This window comes from Prenolepis imparis, unplaced genomic scaffold, assembly GCF_030444845.1.
Source record: "Prenolepis imparis isolate NDT839.2.m4 unplaced genomic scaffold, iyPreImpa1.0 SCAF_7, whole genome shotgun sequence".
NCBI classification, from domain to species: Eukaryota; Metazoa; Arthropoda; class Insecta; order Hymenoptera; family Formicidae; genus Prenolepis; species Prenolepis imparis.
In genome coordinates this window covers 8,802,797-8,826,113 of record NW_028141165.1, presented here as the reverse complement: position 1 = coordinate 8,826,113, position 23,317 = coordinate 8,802,797, and the positions used below count along the sequence as shown (strand labels likewise).

The 23,317-nt window shown below is 36.9% G+C and overlaps 1 protein-coding gene across 1 annotated transcript in view; it reads left to right on the top strand.

Annotated features, from left to right (window-relative positions):
- The window catches only part of Cyc (basic helix-loop-helix ARNT-like protein cyc), a 29,387-nt gene that overhangs the window by 4,304 nt on the left and 1,766 nt on the right, over nucleotides 1–23,317 (top strand). The window contains exons 2-10 of the mRNA XM_083041776.1: nucleotides 2,216–2,275; nucleotides 3,186–3,245; nucleotides 10,067–10,496; nucleotides 13,884–14,327; nucleotides 15,927–15,998; nucleotides 17,972–18,209; nucleotides 20,603–20,695; nucleotides 22,207–22,324; nucleotides 22,958–23,140. Of these exons, the coding sequence (XP_082897902.1) occupies nucleotides 2,227–2,275; nucleotides 3,186–3,245; nucleotides 10,067–10,496; nucleotides 13,884–14,327; nucleotides 15,927–15,998; nucleotides 17,972–18,209; nucleotides 20,603–20,695; nucleotides 22,207–22,324; nucleotides 22,958–23,140 (1,687 nt within the window). The 5' untranslated portion in view covers nucleotides 2,216–2,226. The remainder of the gene's footprint in view (nucleotides 1–2,215; nucleotides 2,276–3,185; nucleotides 3,246–10,066; nucleotides 10,497–13,883; nucleotides 14,328–15,926; nucleotides 15,999–17,971; nucleotides 18,210–20,602; nucleotides 20,696–22,206; nucleotides 22,325–22,957; nucleotides 23,141–23,317) is intronic.

Below are 23,317 nucleotides of genomic sequence, written 5' to 3'. Positions count from 1 at the left end.
CATTACGCCTGTAAGGATACATAATACCGGCCAGTAAATGCGGGACGCGGATCCAGCCGGCCGGCCGGCCGGCTTTCCGTCAACGTCTCCGCGTGCGCGGTAATTAATTATTTTTGCGAAGGGAAGAAATGCACGTGAAATTTGTCAATTTCGGATCGAGGCGATCCGCATCGCCACTCCGTTGGTCCATTTCATCGATCCGAAATTACTTCTTCAATGATGCATCTCATTTATGACATCGCATTCGATTCCGATTGTCAGGTGTTTTTGCGAGGCTGCGCGATGATTGTACAGGGGTTCGGCAATTTTTTTTTCTTTTTTTTTCAAACAATATCATGGAGAGAATTGTTTGTTTATTTTATATTTTACCGCAAAATTCACTATTTTATCATGTTTTATGTTTGGCAATAAGCCGAAAATTACATGCATGCTGCATGTTAAAATTATTATGAGCGATTAAACCAGATTGAAAATAATTTTTATGCTACATTGTAAAATTTATATAAAAGTATGTTTATCACTAATTTGGCATCTATTTAAAATACTTAAAGAATCATAAGTTTTTAATATATTTTAAAATTGTTGAAATTTTATTATATATTTTAGTAAAATTAATCAAACATATTTTATATTTTAATGTGACAGATTAATCAGAGAAACTCATAAAATTTTTCGAAATATGTTGTCCCACGACTGTTTTTCACAGGATAAATTTTAAAAGAAAATTCTCTCTGTGATAAGATTGCTATTTTTCGTGCAACGAAAACCGTATTTGGATCAAATATAGCATTGGTATTAATTCAGGAAAAATGCGCGATCACAAAATTTACATAACGGAATCATTGCGAATGTTACGTTACGGCCTTGATTGCGTGCGTGCATGCGTGCGTGTGTTTTTACGTCACAGGTCAAGCATATATGAAGCGAGCATGGAAGGCCGCGAGTCGCGCGCGGATATCGGTGCACCGCACTTCGGTGGTCGGGGATTACGTAACTGCGTGCATTGATAAGGAAATAAACGAGTCGGTTCGCCTTGACATTGGCGGACTTGCATTCAGTCGCGATCCGGCTCGGTTTTTGTCAAAGACGATCGTCATTCGCAGCGCTTGTCACCGCGGTGTTCTCTCTCTTCCGCTTACGCGAAAATTAAATACGTTCACGTGACACTTTTGAACAGGCTGATATAAACAATCTTTATATCATGTAAATACTGCGACATTTTTCTCTCCGATGTGTTGTTGCTTGTCTCGCGAGAATATTACACAATATCGTTATCTTTGTTTTTAAAGTTGCTTAGGGTTAATATTTTTTGCGCCAAGTATTTTTTTTTTTTTTTTGCCTTGTGATATATAATCGCAACTTCTCTTTCTCTCCTGTTTTATTTAATTCGCGATAAAGATTTGATTCGATCGACTTCTGCGTGAGCGCAGGTGTACGATTTTCACGTTTCTATAAGGAAGATGCTAACAAATCGCCGTCACCATCTGTGACACTTTAGATATGTTTATTATGTCTATATTTATTATAAACTTTTTCTTTGGACTGTTTCTCGTGGCATCGTACACGACGATATGACGTAACAATCGTCAACGAAGATTACTGATATTACGTATGCGATATTTTATTTATTAAGTAATTTTATATCGCAATATATTTCATAATCGTAGATTATGTATATCAATAATTATCACTATTGCAGTTTATGCTTGTGAAATATAATACGAATAATTTTGTCATATTATTTCAAAAACGTATATCTCTCGCCCAATTTCTCCGATGATCGTTTTCGGTGTTACAAACCGATATTGAATCCTCTCTTGCGTTAATAATATTCTAAACCGGGACGAGCACAGGTAGACAAAAAGGGGCTGTTTTTGTGATACGTTGATATGACGACGATAGGGGATGTCGCCGGCAAGGGATAATCTGTCAGGCACAGAGACGCTTATAATGTTTATATAATCACGTGGTTAAATTATTGCACATTGTGTTGTCCACCCCCTTACATAACTGGAATTCAATCGCGCTTCTCGCGAGAAACGTAAGCAAGTATGTTAACGGCTACTTATTCGCTTGAGAATACTTTCTTTCGGAAAACTTCGTCAGATTAGATGTAGCACATTTTACTCTTTTTTTAAGCGTGATGGGAATTTTCAATTAACTCGCAGAAAATTATTTTAATAATTATTTTAATTGTGCATTTTTTCTTTTACAGATACCGATACTATGAGGCCTCACAAATGGATGCGTAATACTTTTCGAAACAGATTCGAAGGTACGATTATCATTTATACTTGATGCTTTTAATCTTTGCACCCCCCAAAAATTAATATATTTATAAAAAAATTATTTTTAAAAAATAGATATCTTTTTTTATTTATGAACGATAAATACACTGCGCGGATTAGAAATTAGAAATTAGTTGTTCAAAGTATTATGTCTGCTGGTATAAAATAAAAATCCCTTTACGCGGCCCATAAATGGAGAATCAATTCTTCTCTTCAAAAGCGCAGATGCTCGTTGCGATGTGACAATGATAAAATCCTAACAAGCGCTCGTTGCACCTGACATAACGCTTATACCTCGTTATTGTACTCGTATATTATATTGTACATCGGATCATAATACAAATATAATATTTATTTATTATTATTATTATTATTTCTCATAGTCCTTGCCTTCCGGCTTAGGACGAAATAATAAAAATATCATATAAATATAATATTAATATAATTCCAGGAAGCGCGATATTTTTTTTTACAGTATAATTTTACGAGAGGTAAATTGTATTGCGAATAAATTATCTCATCCATTCGATGTCGCGATAAATCAATTTAATCATACTAATTTATACGTGCCTCAATGTTCAATCCTTATTGCAAATTACATGTATCTCAAGCAAACAGATGTCTCATCGGTATTTATTTTTTTTTTTATCCTATTTTTATCTTTACTTATGAAATATTAGTTTCATCTCGCGCGCTGCTTTATTGTTGAATCTCAATTTACTTCGTAATTCGCCGTCTTGTTCATTTGAGCGTAAAGTTTACTCATCTTGTTCCTTTCGCGTCTCGATGCACAAATGACAAATCGTCAGAGACGATGGGCGTCCAATTATAAAAATTCGCGCGACCGGTGAATCAATTAAGATTTAATAATTCTTTTCGCGATGGTTTTGCTTGCAGGCACTGCTATGGTCCAGCCAAATGAATGGACGTATGGAAGGGCTCGATACGAATCTAAAGGTAAGATTATTATTATTGTTACTTCTCCTCTCGTTAATTATTTTGACGTTTTAATTGTCAAATAAATTAACCATCTTTTCCTTGTTTGCGCGATGACACATCAGAGAATTGAGATTATTGAAGAAGAGATAACAAAGAGTGATATGAGCGTTGTGTGTCGCGCTAGATGTTACATGGCGATAGAATGACACAATGATTGTAGTTGTTTCTGAGAAAGTATTGTGTTACGAGAGAAGACGCGGTCAGTGTCAGCTTACCAATCAATGTTGAGAAACGAATTCCGGAATCACCGGTCAGTTCGGAATTCGAGGATATAACCGACATTCTCGGCGATAATCGAAGTAAGCTGACACTCGAATACGAGAGGAGTACGATAAGAATACAAGCGCAATCTCTGCTCTCTCAATTATACCCAACAATGTTAATGACGTTACGTCAATTGTGCTGTTTCGCGATTTCTTAATCGTAGTTTGATTGATAGTATAATAAAACGGTTCAGTTTCGACGTAGGTGTTATTATAAACGTATTAGTTTTATTGAAAAGACATCGATTTACATTCTTGAAAGTTTAATGAATACGTAAAGAGAAGTATATAATTAAAGTCTTTACTAGAGAGAAGTATAATGAATATGTAAAAAAAAAGTATAATTACACGTGTATGAGCATGTGTTATACATATATAAAAACATATAGAAATTAGCATAAATGATTCTATTTAAAAAAAAACTATGGTCTATTTAATAAAAAAAAAATATATATTCTATTTTTTTCATATAACTAACTGATATATATATACATATAAGAAATATACTATAATTCTAGATACTAAAAACAATAAAATTACTTTTAATCGTTTTTATTGACAACTTATATCGATAGCTCATCGGGCGGCGCTTTTTTTCCGAAAATGCGTTATCACATTTTAGATAACAAAAGAAATGTCGCGCGTTTTATTTTCAAATTTCGTCGGCGGTGCAAGGGCTAACAAAGATCAAAGATCGTTATTGAAAACCCGATGCTTTTCAACGAATAATTGGATAAGCGCGCACGCGGACAAATCACTGAAAATTAATCGACGGGAGGAAAGGAGGAGGGGTAGGAGGGCTAAAAAGAGGGATTGATCTCCGGGGGTTACCAAAAAATCACGCTAATGAATGGACGAGACAGAAGAAGGGGGAGGAGAGGCTCGGTAGCAGCAGGTTGCGGTCACTTCAAACGTCAATGCCGATCATAAACCGGGTACAAGCGTATCGATGATAACAATTACCGCTCCGTTACAAACGGGTTCCGGTCAGGGCAGATGCGCGCGGCTTAGCCCGTTGTAATTAACGCTAATTAATACAGTGCGATCGCGGCTCGGCTCGAAATCTCGGCGACGCCCGTGCAAAGGGTCGAGGGTGCGATCGAGAAAAAAATCTCCTTTTATATGTGTCGAATCTTTTATTTTTTTTGTAACCATGTAGCTTACGCGTTTTACATCCTACGCATTTTTTGATGATAGTCATCAGATGGCGGTTCTTTTTGCTTTGTTTTTTTTAATAGAGAAACGGAAGACATATATTGTCTACATACCGATAATATGGGTCTGCCTTTTTTAAAATTTCGCGCATAATAGCTAATTGTTTATGAACCAACTTGGAAATTGTTGACATTTACATCGACATTCAATTGATAGGTTAATATAGAATACGTATAATTAAATTAACATGATACTTAAGAAACGCTGATAATTAATTAATAGAAAATCTTACATCTCACATATAGGAGAAGAAAAATGCGAAAATTGAAGCGATATTAAAAATTTGTAGCATACTCAATGGCTATTATTATTGTCGATATTAAGCGAATTGCACGCAATAATAAACCGGTTGGTCGAAGATTGGTCGAATGTTTCTGTATAAAGTAAAAGATAAACTTGCAAATGTGCATTTTATAAAGAATAATCGCGCGCACGGGAAAAGATTACAGTCATTCACTTCGTGCCTTTTCCACAATATGTGATATGAAATAACGCTAAAACGTTAAATCTAATTTAGTTATATATCAATCAAATTATGCAAGAGATTAAAGATAATCAGCGTTAATTAATCGGCTTTAAATGCACATGCATATTGTTGCATATACGATGAAACACGTGTTACTTAACTACGAAGGCTTGTAATTTCCAAATCCATTTGAAGGCGCAGGAAAGAGTTTATCGCAGGAATTTATATATTTTTTTTAATTTTCCCTTCACGCAAACAACTTACATAGACGTTGGTTTTATTTGTACTAAATATTTATTAAAAACAGTATGCATGTTAAATTCTATCATGCTCGAAAAATGTTAATAAGTGATTTGAAAGACACTATGTTTGTAAATTATATGTTGTAAGTTACATCACGTAGTGGTTGATTGCTACCGTTATATCCGATTTCCCAATTTATAAAGGTAGTAAACAAACTACGAGATACACATTTTCCTCGGCTTGCACCGTTAATAACACTTTTCTTCGAAATTGAGGAATTATTATCCCTTAATTACTTTGATATGATATAATTTTTAATAGACAATCTAATTATATTTTACACGGACAATTTACGACACACATATTGCTGCACGATTTTATCTTCTCTGATTATACATATTTTTTTTCTCGTGACATGCCAAACTTAATAAATCTAGTCTGCTTGTCTTCAGAAATCAAAAGTAAGAGAGAGAAATTATATTATTACATATATTTCTACTTTTATCTAATGTTTTTTTAAATATTACAAACATCAACGGATTGGCTATTCCATCTTAAATAACCGGTCGATCCCATTCAGCGAAGAACGCGAGAAAGAAAAATTCTCGCGCTCGAAAAAATTACCGCGACGCATCCTCCCTCGTCGAGGCCTCCTTCCTTCCGGCATACGAGGGTGGTGATGGGGGGCACGACTCGTCATCGCGGGGGCGATTTCGCGCGCAGGGCGGTTTCAGTCACTCCCACCTGTGTCGATATCTCGCGACCACGTGGTATCCGCGCCCCGGTGTTATACCTCAGTCTGTTGACGACGGCACCTCTCTATCTTCGTCACCACCGTCGTCGGCGGAGGCACCTCCACACCACCACCACCACCACCATCACCGTTACCGTCGCCATCACCACCACCACCGTTACCATCATCACCACTATCGTCATCATCACCCACCCGCGTTCTCAGTGTCAAACGAACGTCTGTTGATGACGAGTGCGTTGCCTGTCACGCAAGGAGTCCGCCTGGAGAGACCTTCTCCTTCCGCGATCAGCGAATTTTTATCGATCGATATCGCGCTCATCAAGATACCGATACCCTGTAATCCCTCGAGAGAAGAAGTCTAGGCGCACCGATATCATTCTTCGCCTTTCACTGGTTGTCATTTCGCCGGCAGTGGAAATTCGCGACACGACCCCGTCGTCGTCTTCGTCGTCGTCGTCGTCGTCGTCGTCGTCGTCGAGGAGGCTCGACCCTCGAAATACGAGGGCTTCGTTCGCCAAGAGGGAAGGCGATAGACCTTCCTTCATCGACGACGACGTGGATGGATGCTCTTCTTGGTAAGAGAGGTTTGGCAATCGAACGCTCGCGATGCACGGAATATGATTTTTTTCACAGAAGGTGCAACGAGAGTGCAAAAGGAGAAACCGAAAAATGATACCGGTGCGCTCAGACTTCTTCCCTCAAGAGATTTTAGGATATCGGTATCCTGATGGACGCGATATCGATCGATAAAAATTCGCTGATCGCAGAAGGAGAAGTTCTCTCCTGTCAAACTCCTCGCGCGATAGACAACGCATCGCGAGCGTTCTTTCTGTCGAAATACCGAAGACAATAAGAATGACTTGAAAAAAATCATCTTGATCTCTGCGTGTATCTCAGGACGATTATCTCGTGAGAGAGATTCACCCTTTGCAGTTCACCGAAAAAATTGATTCGATGTCCGTCGCGCATTTTTTTTAATTATTCGTATACGTTTTTCATCTATCATAGTTAAACGGGGGTGCTAAGAAGATTCATTCAATTTTTATTAGTATAATTATGTTTCGCATGTTTATATTTCTAGACAGCTGGATGCTGATGATTGACAATTATCCATATTTTTACTCATCGTAGACCTGTCAAATTAAATCGTCATCATGTATCAATCAATTATTTCTATAAAAGTAATAATTTATAAACGAATTCGATAATAATCCTTAATTAAGCAGAATTGAATAAAGTCTTAAAGAGTGCTTTCTTATTCGACTGATTTCCTTGACAATTGGGGAAGACTTGTGTCAGTGACGTATTGTGCGCCGTTGTCATCAGATGCAATTTTCGTCGACGTATCATCGAATGCATCATTCCAATAATAATTGCTGGGATATTCTTGTCATCTCAGGTATTGTTTCCCCCTTTTTTTTTGTCACAGCAACGGTTGCTTTATCGAGTCGATTTCTTTTGATCTAGATCACGAAGAATAACTCCCATCTAAACCTTTGTCTTCTCTGTTCTCGATCATCACTCGATCACATCAATCGACATAATGAATTCATTTTCCATTCGAATGACAATTCTTCGAGATACCGATCTACCACGCTAAGCTTTGTTCCGTCATTTCGCAATTTACAACAGGTACTATCGTTCTTCATTGATAAAGACTCGTACCGCGTTATCAAAGATCGCAGCTCCTGGTTAAAATCATTGTTGCTATTATCTCAGTCGTATTCACCCGTCGTATTACATTCTAAAAAATTCATAATGCGTCGTCAGACGTGTCAAGTCAAGGTGTTGTTTACATTTTGCGCAATAAGATCTTTATCATAATTTTATGTAATGTACCTTATCATGAAATTTTATCAATCAACGTATGCAAGTCATTGACATCTCATCTTATATCATCGCGAGTAAACTATGGGAAACTATATCCTGTAACGATACCTTTGTAAAATAAAAAAAAATAAAAAATTTCAATTAAAAGATGTCTGTAAACTCTCGCGCCTGAAAAACTTGCATTAATCGTATCTTTTAACGCAATAGAAATCGCGCAATGCGATATACATTGTGCATACGTTGAGGATCTTAATGAAGTCGTTTATGACAGGTCGTATTTAAAATATAATACTCGCGCAAACTCCCTCGACATCTCTCTACGATTTTATTATCGTCGTTTCATCGATTTTTCTAAAAATCATAAGCTATTAAAAGTTACATGTGAAAGGATTTCGTATTTAGCAACACACCGCGCCGCGGTCTGGAAGACGCGTCTGAGATATTACGCCAGGGGGAAATATCTCTTTCTTCTAAGCCGTCTATATCGCGGCTTCAACCCCGAAACTGGTTTTCTGAACTGACACACACGGACTTGTATCTTCGTCTGAGAGACGAAGAAATTACTCGCTCTTTCTCTCTCTCTCTCGCAAGAGGTGTCGTCGTATGGCGTCTGTTAATATTAGCGCGTGTATGGAGCTAACGCTGCCAAGCGAAATGTCATAAAAGTGCGAAATTGCCTGGCAGTCGAGTCGAGGTAGCAATTAATGCGAAGGCGGACGATTCGTTATGGGTTTCGCGCGCGAACCGTTGATTAATTGCCGATTTCGTCGTCGATTTCGTTCCTCGCCGATCTAGGGCCGATCTTGCGCAACGCCCTTTGTGCGCGAGATCTCCTTTTCTCCGAGTAAATGCGCACAATGTATGTCTGTGTGCACGATGAGTATTACTAAAATTTTTCGAAACCGCGGAAATATATTAATGCCGAGACGGAGACCGGTAACCTTTCGCATTTCATTCAGTGATGTGATTTACGCGCGTTTAGCTTCTCATCTCGACGAGATGATCCCTCTGCGAGGATCTCCCTTTTCCAGGAGAATGTATATACGAATACCTTTCTCTTTCTCTCTCTCTTCCTCTCGCGTATACGATTGTTGCATCATTATTAATACTCTGTACGTGCCGTTGGCGCATTCCAAAGTCGCGTGAATATCTGACAATACGTGTCCAACCGATTGCATTCGCAATCGTGACATTGGCGTGCTGTCACTCAAGGTTGGAGATCATATATACATATATGTATACATATGCGACGGATTTATCATCTACTTTTTCCCTATCGTGTGCAAAAGATTATCTTTCACGATTTTCTTCGGAATTAAACCATTTTTTATCAACTTGTATTATATTATGCGTGATGAGCATTATGAAAGAGAGATGGAAATTTTGTCTCCGAATTATTTCGGAGTAATCTTTTAATCGCGAGAGAATTTTCTCTGTAGCTTTGCAGAAAGATTGCCGAGGCTTGTTGAATCTCGCGACACGTTAAGAAAATTGGCGTTTAAATAAGGAATTGCCAAGGTTTAGGGAGACTCCGTGTTTTGCATCAAATGAGATAATTATACCTTCTAACGTCCAGATGATTGTCCGCCAATAACCACGGCTTTGCTGTGTTTTACATTATGCAAATTTAACGCGCGCGCGTTACGACTTTACATAAAAGAGATCTAGTAACACGCCTGAAAATAGGAAACGGCGCACTTTCAATTTTATTATTATAAATGATAATTGACGCTACGTTATCTGTCATTTTACGGAGCACATCCAAGATTTGTACTGTATAAAAAAAAAATATATATATATATTGCGCGTCGGAGATTGTCGCGTGGAGTCTTTAATAAAATCGCCGAAGATCTCAGGATTCAATTCGATCGCGTATCAATAGTTCGTTTTAATTCGAGCGAGACCGACGAGGAATTGAATCTTCGTCGTCGAAGATAAAGAGAAGCTTGCCATGCCTTTTCCTCGAAGATCTTCCTCCAAAGAGGCAAATCGCTCTATCGTTCTCCAGACGAGGGTGGTCTACTACCGGACAGCGGCGTCGTCGAGAATAACGATACGGATGGCGCCTGCGTGAACGATCGCATCCTCCATTATCATCCTCAGCATCCTCATCATCATCAGCAGCAGCATTCGCCGACGGAGTTGCACGATCTCTTGCAATTCCGCGAGACCGGGACCGGGACGTCCGGGCCGGAAAGGGAGGAGATGGTAGCGCAGGAAATGGCACACGGTTACACGCAGCTCCTGCATTCGGCGGCGGTCCAGGAACCGCAGGAGTTCATCTCCTTGCAGGAGCTGCAGCCGCGCATCCACCATCAGGACACTTGCACGCAAATCGTCTCGTCCGTCTCTCAGTTCTATCATCAGCAGCAGCAGCAGCAACAGGCGGCCAACGGCCAACAGCAACAGGATTATTATAATCTCTCGTCCGTGCAGAAGTAAGTTTGGTTGTCTTAGTGTCGTGTTCGTTGGTTCCCATAAAAAAAAAATATTGGAAGCAGAGAATCGTTGCGGATTAATGAATGTAAATATAATACATATGTATATCGCGCGATGTTGAATCGAATATCGTTTATATACGTCGCGTTTAATCGTAAGAATGAAACAACTACAACATTGTTATGCAATGTTACGACATATTTACTGCGCGCATACCGATGACAATCGATAAACTTATCTCGCCCGACTCTGTTGAAATTAGTTTCGATATTATGACTAGTATTGTCAACACACGCCCAGTTAATAAAACTTGAAATCACTTGGATCATTTCGTTGCTCGAGCAAATTTAATTCACGCAATTATTTTAATAGATTAAACTATGCAGAAATGAAATTCGTAATGATATTTTTTTCACATACACAAATCTGCGATCCAATATTTAAGAGGCGCTGAGAGACAATATCAGTCATTCAACTCTAAATAGCGTACGATGAATACATTAATTGCAACGTTGTTCTTGATTTTTGCTCTAATTTCAATCATCAGCATCAGCATCTTCACGTTTCCACTGTCCTTTTTTTTCCCGATACTTTGTAGGAGTTGCATAATGCAACATGTCTCTTTATCATTGCTTTATATTACCGAGACTAATGCAATTTTTATGCGCTTTATTGCGCTGTTTGTGCTCTTTCACTTGACACTTTTGAAGCAGATTTATTCTATCGGTTCAAGCGGGAAGTAATAATATATGCATATACAGGATGTTTGTTTATAAGTGTCCGAGCAAATATCTCGCAACTGATCAAAGTTACAAGAAAGTTTAATAAGAGAAATTTGCACGGCTTTGAGTCAGCTACATGCATGTCACAAACGATGCATAGTAGCAATTTTTTACTAGATATGATTTTGATTGCAAATAACCTCTACTATGTAAATATGCAAAAAAATTATAGGTATCCATTTAAAAAAACTATGTTGACCTTTATAACTCGAAAAGGTCACGAGTAAATAAAAATTTTTTTACATGCACTTTGTAGCTGACTCAAAGCCGTGCAAATTTCTCTTATTAAACTTTCTTGTAACTTTGATCAGTTGCGAGATATTTGCTCGGACACTTATAAACAAACACCCTGTATATATATATATATATATATAACTAGTTGTTCCTATTAATTATTTATCCCGATAATTATCTAACTAATGCAATTGTATGTCGTTAGATTGTGTTTAGATTTCGCTTAAACATTCTTTCAGTGAAAACTTATTAGAGCGATTATAAGAAGTTAATGCGGAACTCGCCGATCAAATCAATCATCCAAGCGGAAAGTAATAACGATTAATCGCATAATTTTATCGCGATCGTCATCGGCATCTCGTTAGAGCTCTTTATTTACTGAACACTCCCGGTTGAACAAGCCGCGTGTCCGTCGTTCTTGTATAATTATTATTTTGGGACGGAAAATTTTCGCAGGCGTGTATAGAATAAAATGAGACTACTAATGAGATAATTGAATCATCATAGTTGAACAGATAAATTGCATAGTCGCGATTATCTGTTCGACAGTTGCTTCATCTACAATGTGGCGTTTTACGATACGGTATTTTCGAAAATGTACTGAAATACGAAGGATTAAGTAGTACGAATTACAAGTTCCTCGAGCATCAGAGACTGCATCATCGTTGTTACCTGAAAGACTCCCACTTGTCGCGCTGCATGCGACATGACGTCTCATCTACGAATAATAGAATTATGTTGCATTACATCATAGTACACGGATCTGCCGTTGTCGATGACGAGATATCTGGCAGACCTTGATTCCCCCTCCCCCCTTTTTGTGGAAAGATACAGAAAGTCATAGTAATATGTCAAACATTACTTTAAAAAAACATAAACATAAAACAAAATTCATAGTTTTTGGAGAAATTTTTTAAAATAAAATAAAAACAAATATTTTATGTGCATTTTAATGAAATGATAAAATACGTTTTAATAGAAAAACAATCTTCAAAAATAAAATCTATATTAATTTGTAGAAAAAATTTTTTTAATGAAATAAAAATAACAAATATACGTGTATTTTAATAAAATGATAAAATGTTAAAAAGTTAAATAGTGAAAAAGAGACAAGCAAAAGAATAAAACTTATAATATCTGGTATTCTGAAACCAAGGTATCTCCTTGTTTTTTTACGAGTATTTTCGATCCTTTTATTTTATAAAAATAAAAGAATAATTTATGACTTAATTGAAAGAACAATTTTTAATTTTTTAGACGCAAGTTTTCATTGCTATGTTCGCGAGTTTAAAATACTCGAAGTAACATATGGCTAGCTACACAATTATATATCGGACTTGTCGTACATATATGCATACTCCTATGCGTTTGAGCGCGATTGACAAAGCGATAATGCGATCAAGATTTAATCGATCAGTGAAAAGTTTTATATGCGAACAAACGAATAAGACAAATCGGGAGATTGGCTCGATATCGCTCGTAGAAGAGTAGATCGTAAGGTTGATGACAATGGTTCATTACTCCCGGACACGGCGTTAATGCAACTGCATATTACACGCTATATCGCGTATATGATTAACGTACCTGTGCACAAAATGTTGTACACTCCTACACGATTACAACTTTTCCCGCGTTCCTTCGTGTTGAAAATATATATTGCAGATCACGCCGCTGACAACTGAATGAGTTGCTCGTTATATTATAGGAGCTAATTATTAGAAATTTTAATGACAATTTACTACACAGAATATAGCAGAGGCGGAATGAAGTTTCTGCCTATATAATTATAATTCCTTCGTTACGATAATCATATATTTTGTACAATTTGAATATTTTCAGATATATATTTATGGCAACTTCTTTTTTTCACCTGTCAAAACATCGGATAAATTTTTCCACGTGTTTTATTCTGCATCTATTTATCAGGAAAATCACGATGTTATACAAGATGTAACTGAAAGAACATATATGGAGCACATCATCAGATTCTGTGGCCAATTTGAAAATGATTTTTCCTTAGCGAAAATGTCGAGGAAGGTCATCATTTTTTGCATGTTTCCAATTTTTGCCATCCTATGTCTATAACTAAGCCTTAAATTAAAATTGTATTAAAGTAAACTCTATCTGAAATTAATTAAAGAATGTAGTTTTATTAATATTTTAACTCTATAAAATTTAGTTTGTGAGAAATCCTTCTTTTTCAATCATTTATAACTTGAAAATTATTGATGGTACTTCGATATTTTCACTGAGAAAAAATCGTCTCTAAATTGGCCAGAGAATTTGATGGTGTTCTCCATATATGTTTGTTCAGTTACACTCTGCATATAATAACGATAACGTTCGAAATGACTTGGAACTTACTTTCAGAAATTCGTGCTCCACGGTTTATTTCGGTGAGATAGACACGGGTTCCGGGGTGGGAGAACTAACCACCCCCTCGGCGGGGGCTGGTGGCAAAGGTCTCGCCCCGACTCCAACCCCCGCCAACAGCGGCAGCAGCGTCAGTACCATCACCACCCCCAACAGCCTGAGCACTGTTACAACTACCACCACCACCTTCACCACCAGCATCGCCACCATCCCGCAGGTTGCAACGGGGGCTGAACCGCCCCGGCACATGGAGACACCCCCGACGATGGTCCCCGACCAGCAGGCACCCGCCTCCGGCCATCACTTTCACCAGCACCATCACCATCATCATCATCATCATCATCATCATCGGCAACAACGTAGCATGTCTAACCATGAACCAGCGACCGACACCTCGGACGAGTTCGCGCCGATCTCTAAGAAGCGAAAGCTTTCTTGCCAGTAAGTTTAATCGTAACTTATATCAAGGACCTTGAAGGCCCTTGTCTCTAAGGGATTAACGGTTGATTTCACCGATCTCTATCAAACCAAGCGATGCTAGCTAACTTTGGAATGGATCGTTAAACGCTACTATCGGCGTTACATTATTAATAAATTAATAATAAATTTAAATCGAGGAAATTATTTATAAATTTTTCTTTATAATCGCGGAAAATGTAAGTTATTTATTCCATAATATCTGAAGAGATCTACAGTTTAACATTTATTAAATTTGTTAGATAAAAAGTCAGAAATTTAATTTGTTAGATAAAATCGCGCGATCATGAACTTTTCAGATCTTTTTATCGTTGTATGTTTTCGAATAAGAAATAGCTAGAGTGCTCGAAGGATCTTAACGCGGAATCTTACGCCAACGTGGAACAACGTTCTTTGTCCGTAGAGGAAGGCAAACGCATCTAAGAATTCGGCGTCGGCGGTAACAATCGCTCCGTTTTCTCGGCATATAAAGCGATTCGCTTCGCGTAGAGAAACGTAGGTGGAAGTCATATCGAAATATTACACATTAGCATGGCGTGCGTCTCGCAAAACGAAGCCCGCCAAATGTCTCCGAGCCAAGTCTGAAATCTCACGGCAAACAGTACGCAACACAACTACCCTCTCTTTCTCTCTCTTCCTCTCTTCCACTTCTCTTCTCTTCCTGCATTCCATCTCTCTCGATACCCATCGATACCAATTTCGAAATGTTTCGCGCGAAACGCCGATAGTTTCGAGTAATTACTCCATCAAGATATCGCGTACGGAGTCAAAGGGTTAACTTCGTTGATAGAACGGAAGATTTGCCTTCTCTCTCTCCCGAGACCCCGGCCGGTCGAAATTGTCTACGACAATTACGCCATTACCTTGTTCGGAATGACGTGACCGCACACTTATCACAAATAGCTAGTCGTTGAAAAATTGCAATTCTTTACTTGACATTGAGCGAAACCTTCTTGCATCCCTTATCCGCGCAATAAGTTTGTATTTTGTTGAATCTTTTGTCCGCTCCCTCTCTCTCTTCCCCATCTGGAATCTCATTGTTAATGACATTAGACGAGATTGAGATGCATATATACATGTGTGCGTTTTTTTTTATTATGCGCGTCTTTTTATTTTCGCGACGAAGGAAAAATTGTGTCGACGAATCGTTTCGTCTCGTGAGGAACGGGAAACCTGCGTGCGACTTTTCGAGCTTCGAGATACAAAGGAAGGGGGAGAGGAAGCTCTACATGGGGCGCGAAACTTGGCAAAATTCCCCGTCAAAGGGGTAACACACCCTTGGCGAAGGTCGTATAAATTGCCGAAGAAATTGTTTCTCTGTGATGTGATTTCGACCGAATTTTGGTCGTCCCGGTGGGACTTCGCCAATTACGTACTTTAGATTACTTACGCGTGTGTGAACTTACACATTTCGCGGAAGAGAATAAAGTTACAGGATCATCGTGAGTGTCATATCCAATGTTAATTCATTCACGATTTATTTCGCTACCTCGATTATTCAATTTTTTTCACTTTTTTAAAATTTATTCTCGTTGATAAAGCATTATCTTACATTTGTTTCAGCGTTGCAAGCGATCTCTTGGACGATCAGGGAGACGACGCAAAATCTGTTCGCACAAACGACGACAGTAAAAAGTAAGTACCCCGAAAGAGAAAAATATAATAAAATAATATTTATTAGACGATCGCGGAATTTCCGAGCGCGAAACGCGTTTCGCGATTCAATCGATCGCTTTCAAACGTCGGTCAGCGCGATTACATAGTATTATGTCAGATATTGCAAAGGTGAGTGCCACCTTGACCTACCTTGATTTTTTGCTTTGGCTTCATCGCGGTGACGTCACTAATCCACTATATTATATCTGTTTTGTTGTATGCGCAATGCACTGTCGCTTCGAGCAGTCGATTCGATTTTGAAGTGTTCGAACGATTTGTTTGCGTCATGTCGCTTTAACGCGATATGCTCGTCTATTGCGCATTAACAGCTGAAGGATCTGTTAGAAGCTAATGCGAATTTATCTGGGATGTCACACAAATATCTGACGGAAAATGTTTAAAAGATCTCTCGTAAAAAAAGGTTGATCTAAAAGATGTCCTGATCCTTTGGACATTTTTATAATATCCTTAGGATTTCTTCAGGGTTTCTAGTTTATCATATATAATATATATCGCATATATAATTATTATATATATTTATAATATATATTATGTTTTCTCTCTCTTTCGTCCTTCTTCAGCATGTTATATACATAATAATATGAATTAAAATATATAAAATGAATTCGATAAATGAATTGGTGACCGATAACGATTGATACCCACATGGACCCATTGAAGCCGGATGTAAAAATCTGACGGATATTACGATATGTATTACGACATGTCTGGATCAGGATATAATTATGCTATGACAGAAAGTCGGACATAGTTGAGCGAAACCAGTTTTCGTCGTTGCAATGATTTCCGCCAATTTGTCCTCGCGTGTGTCCTATGAATGCGAATTCTCGGGAGACAAATTAGCAAAGCGCGCTTTATAAAAAGAACCTTGTTTTACCGTTGAATCCGTTCCCTTCTGTATACAATTGACTGATCCCGTTGCCGAATCGTCATTGTCATTCATTCGATTGCACGAGTCCGTTTTTATTGAGCTGACTTTTACGAGAGAGTCAGCGCCGGCGTAACTTTGAATTTAAAACGCACGTGATTCACCCAGGTCCACGTGGATCAGACCTTCGCAAAAAATCCGCTGAAGTCGACAAGATACATTTTACTATACTATATGTCGTTCGGTAGCTCGGCACATTCCGATCTTGTTTCCGTTTCTTGTTTGCATGGAACGATGGCAATAGGATTCCGCGCGATTAACGGCAACGAACGTGTACGTGTACATACATACATTTAACATTTAATCCGTGGACCTTACTTGAGAAAGAAGGAGGTAGAAATATGAGAGAGAGAATAACAGAGGGGAGCCTGGATGGAAATATTAGAAACGCTTGTGATCGTGACCCTTCTTAGAAAGAATACAAAAGCATCGAACTCACATATATACATATATTATATAATGAGTTATATAATTTATATTTATATCTTACGATATATATATAACGAATGTACATATAAAATTTCTTATATGAGTCTGTTTTTATGCAACTATGAAAGTTGTTATGTTACTGTAACGATGATGACTAAGCGATGAACTGTATTAAACTTTGATTGAAAAACATTCTAGTTTTGCCATTAATAAACTTATAAATAACAGTAGGTGAGAAATGGATTTGTAATGTATCAGCTTATATATTTTCTAGATACGGTTTTATACTATAAATTCTGTAATTTTATAACACTATAAACTTCTATGAAAACAAATCTCTCTTATATAATATTTTTATAATATTTATTTTTAATGATATATATAAGGCCTCAAAATAAAAACATAAATATTATATATATAAAAGATAAGAGAATGAAATACTTATTATATATATGATGAGTTTCACATTTTTATTTATTTATTTTGAAGGCTTGAGGCAAAGATAATAAATTTTACTTTCCAATCTTCTCATCTCTATTAAAATATGGAACTAAAGCTCGATTTATGCCTTCAGACAGAACCACAGTGAAATTGAAAAGCGTAGAAGAGACAAGATGAACACGTACATCACCGAGCTCTCGGCGATGGTGCCAATGTGTCATGCGATGTCGCGAAAATTGGATAAGTTGACCGTGCTGCGAATGGCGGTGCAGCATCTCAAGACCATCCTCGGTGCGGTTACCTCATACACGGAAGGTCACTATAAACCTGCGTTTCTCAGCGAACAGGAACTCAAGACGCTCATACTTCAAGTGAGTCGAGTTTTTAAACAGTTTTTAAAAATATTTATTTATATAAGAACGGCGTTGCAAATTTAATTTTTGCGATTGTCAATAGAAGCATAAAGGAAGTATTACGAACGAGAAAGTATTAAATAAGTCTAATGATCGTATAATGAATAACTTTGAAAAGTTAAAAAATATTTGTTTTTTTTTTTTCCTTATTTTATCGATTACCAATTTTTGTTTATAAATCATGGTCATGGTAAATCAATGAAATACATGTGCGCTTGGTTTGTGAAATAAATCTTTCGTTTAATTTTAAGAGCAATACTTCTAAATTAATCGACGAGTTACGTACAATACGTTAAGCAAACCAAACGATCGTAAAGTCGGCATAATTCAATGAACTACAGTGTAGTTCCTAGTATCATTAACGAGAAATTCATTTATGACGTGCATTTTTGCACGGTTTATAAGAGACCGGTGTCTTTTGTAATCCTTTTGCACGAGAGATCGAACGGAGATAAAATCGGCGGCGGATAACTCCCTTTCTCCCGCGTGCTACAGATTTTTATTGGACTTGGTCTCGTGCCGGCGAAAGGAAAGGCTCGAAGCAGTGAGATTTATAGTATCACGATAATAGTATCCTGTAGTCTCTCTCCGAGGCGCTCTCGAATCACCTATGCCTTTAATTCCGAACCAATTAGCGTGAAAGAGAACGCAAAGAACGCGCATCAACAAGCAGAAAATTGTAAATGGGCCTGCATTTGTGCCTTCTTTGAATTTTTAATTTATCAATAATTTAATTAATCAATATGTTCATCGAATCTCACTATCTTACTCATTCGAGTCTCTTTTTGCTAATCTAACAATAATCTAACAATATATAAATATACATTATTATATAATTAAAATATAATTATATATATTATTATTATGTAGAGAAACACGTGGGGATTAAAATTTATTGCATATCTCTGCAGTTTCTACGAGGTCGATTTCGATTTTGAAAGCGTAGAAAATAGACATGTCATTATAGAGAACGATGTGAAACGTACACTCTGTTACGTCTGCAGATAATCGAAGTTGTCACCTTCTCATAAAAATTACGCCGATATTAATCTCTTTTCTCTTGCTCTTTCTTTCTGTCTTTTTCTCTCTTTTCCTTGGAAGATAGCGCAACATAAAAAGAATATGCTACGACAATCGAGAGATAACTTCTATTCACCCTAGATTCAGCATATACATATAGAATTCGCGCTGTCAGATCCAGACATTTCTCATTGGCATGCATATAACGTACACGTTGCACACGTTTATCTTTTATCAGGATTTTTCTCTCTCGTTCGCCGTAGGAAAATATCCGAGAGAAGTGAATGACCACGCCCGAGACATACCGAGTCGGATCGGCATGGTGCTTTAAACGCGCATAACCGCGGGATAAATCCCCCCATTGTGAATCGATACATTTATCGTATCCGGCTTAGGCTGGGAATAAATTACGTCACGTTATCCGTCCGAAGCAAAAATCAGCTAATTATTGTGATCATTAACTCTAATCAGGGTTTATCGATATTCTCGCGTTGCAACGCGAAGACGATACAGATCGGGATATTTCTGATGATCAGTATTTGATCCTGATGAGACAGAGAGGAACTCTAGGTGGTATTAGGTATATGTATGCGAATAAAGAAACGGTAAAGAGAAACAAGACTTCGAATGTATTTTGCATCACAACAGGGCGCGAACGCGAATTCCATTTGTGGAAGTGCATTGACATTAATGAATGTTACATGCGATCGACGATAATATCGAAAATACCGCGCGCGATTACGCAATGCACTCTTAAGAGTCTAGCTGGTCCAACGATGAACGAATACGGTATTGAGATTGAGGCGATTGTATTTTGCGCCCGGAATCGCGAGCACCCGAGGACGCGAAATATCAGGGAAGAATTTTTCAGATGGTTGAAACACAAAAACGTGAAAAAAGTCGATCCGGCTTATGATGCCGACTCATTATTTTATATCCATCGAAATCCCGCGTTTTACGCAAAAGCAGTACTCTCTCTCTCTCTCTCTCTCTCTCTCTATTAATTTATTAAAATACTATATACATTGCAAAAAGTAATCGCAAGTGACGCTATATTTGGTGTTCAACTTTTGCAAAATGTGTTAACCGCTTCTTCATTAACTTTTTTTTTTATAATTATCATTAATGAATCAAAGCTGTCTTGAAAATCCGCATCTTCAAAAAAGGAAATTATGCGTCACAAACTTGCAAAAAACTCGTACAATCTGTATATTTTTTAGAATAAATTATTTATAATTTTACTAATAAATTCAAAACAAAGTATATAAGTTTTTCAATTACAAATAGTTTAATCTCAATGGCAGATTGGAAAGCAACTTGTCTTATTTCAGGCCGCGGAGGGCTTCGTCTTCGTAGTAGGCTGCGATCGTGGAAGAATTCTCTACGTTTCCGAATCCGTCTCGCAGGCTCTCAATTATTCTCAGGTAAGAAACTTCATCGCTGTATTTAACTCTTTTAAATTTTTTCTACTCTTCGAATCGCGATTTTGTCACCAATGCAACGTCCGTAAAGAATCGAGTTGCTTATATAAATCGAGTTTGTATAAGTGCGCGTATACGAATCTGTAATAGCTAATTTTAATTGTATCACACATGCCTAATCATATATCTGCTAAGTATTCATTTTATTAATTATACATTATATATCTTGTCTTTACTTAATACATATATAAACTATCCCAATTATTATGCTCTCAAAAATTCCTACACTAAAAATTATGTATATAAATATTTATATAAGTAATTTATATAATTCTAATATCTCTATCAATTTTAAATGAAATTGTTGCTAAAATTATTGACCTCTAATATAAATGTAAGAATTTCAACATTTTGATTATCGAATATGAAATATATGAATTGATATTTTAATTCAAAATTTTCTATAAATATAATTATCAATAAATAATAATAATGGAATATAGTGAAAGGCCAACTAACGAGCAAATAAATAGATATAATATAATATAATAAATTCATTTAATCATGCTCTTAAAATTAATAACATGTAAATTCTTAACATGTAGACGTTTCGACTTACTTAGTCTTCCTCAGTACAAATTCTAACTTAAACAAACGCTTAAATAATATAATAATTAAAGTATATTGAAATATCATCAATATTTTAACATCGGTGTATTTTCTAAGAGTAAGTCGAAACGTCTACATGTTAAGAATTTACATGTTATTAATTTTAAGAGCATGATTAAATGAATTTATTATATTATATTATATCTATTTATTTGCTCGTTAGTTGGCCTTTCACTATATTCCATTATTATTATTTATTGCGTTGCATTATACGAGCCTTTTTGTCTTTTTGATTTATAATTATCAAATCTGAAAATCTCTTTTTTATTTACAATAATTCTTTATGAATGTAAGTAATAAACTTATATCGAATATTAAATTTAAATAACTTAAAAATTGAATACAATAAATAATGTATACTTTAATAAATAATATGAATCCTTAAACGTTCAAAATTTAATCCTAAATAAATAATTATAACAAATGTTGGGATAAAGTTATGTAATTCCATTAGAATTTCATTGGTTGGAATTAATTTAAATAAATGTGTTGTATTGTGTTATATATGAAATGTATATTTACTTGCAGGATTAACTGACAGCTATTTGGATTGTTATCATGTTACAATACATTCTAATTTGTGATTTTATCAGCTACTCGTCATTTTTGCGCTTTTAAATGTCCGCCGTAGATTAATTAAATTCTAGATAATCCAGAATAACGCTATTTAAAAATTGTTATGTAGATTAAATAAGGGGCCAAATTAACTTGAATAATAAACTCTTTCTTTAGAAATTAGCATAATTAACACACTAGTTGCGTCATCTGTCGAGGCAATTATATTACGTTAATTATCTGAAATTTTCATAAAAACTGCATATCAAAAATATCAAATGTCATTGCAGGGTGATCTGTTGGGTCAAAGCTGGTTCGACATTCTGCATCCGAAGGATGTCGCCAAAGTAAAGGAGCAGCTCTCATCCTCCGATCTCAGTCCGAGGGAGCGATTGATCGATGCGAAAAGTAAGCAACCATTATAACAATAAGCTGCTGCTGCAACTCTCTTTCTCTCTTTCTCTCTTTGAATCTCGATTCGGCAAATCAACTAGCTGCATGCAAACGCTAACTTCTCCGGTTGTGGAAACTTTTCACCTCCGAAGCCATTAATTATAGCATCTCTTTCGAGACTTCGTTGCTTCACGCTTGGCCCGTCAATCATTTGCGAGCGCAAATTATTATTTTCGCGCGCGCGCATCTCTTCCACCTTCGCCTGATAAATGTCAGTCGTCCGGCAGCATTTGCTCGCGTATAAGCCCTGTCAATAAATATCTTTGAATTAGCGTGCCTACCTAGATAAGAGCATTGCGAAAGTTGCTACGCCAAACGAGGCCAAAGGAGACGAAGAGTCGCCGAACCGGGTCTAATATATCAGGATTCCTTGGACGATTTACACTCGCGATCTGCATACGAGAAGAGAGTTCTAAGTCTTCCGAGTATCTAAAGCAATTACAAACATGAAAACCTTTCAAGAGAGATATGATAAAAATATAAAAGAGAGGGGGAAAAAGAGATTTGCGCAGGAGGGAGAAATATGGATAATAAAGATAAATCGATCGCAGAACGAACTGCTGTTCTGTCATCCCTGATTGTTTTCAGCGATGTTACCGGTGAAAACCGATGTGCCCCAGGGTGTATCACGACTCTGCCCCGGTGCGCGAAGATCCTTCTTCTGTCGGATGAAGCGTAAAGTTAACGGAGTCCGTTGCGACGAGATGCAGGTGAAAGAGGAAGCCGACACCACCACTGGCTGCCACAGGCGGAAGAAGCAACAAAGCTTAGGTGAGTTCGATTAATTGTTTCGTATTCTCGTTATCTTCTATAATCGACTTTATTCAATTTTATTCAATTTTTTAAAATTTATTTAAATTTTAGCTGCAATAGAAAGCCTTTAACGAACGAACAGATTAGAATAATTATAATATTTATTAATGTGGTTATTTAAATTTAATATTTGAT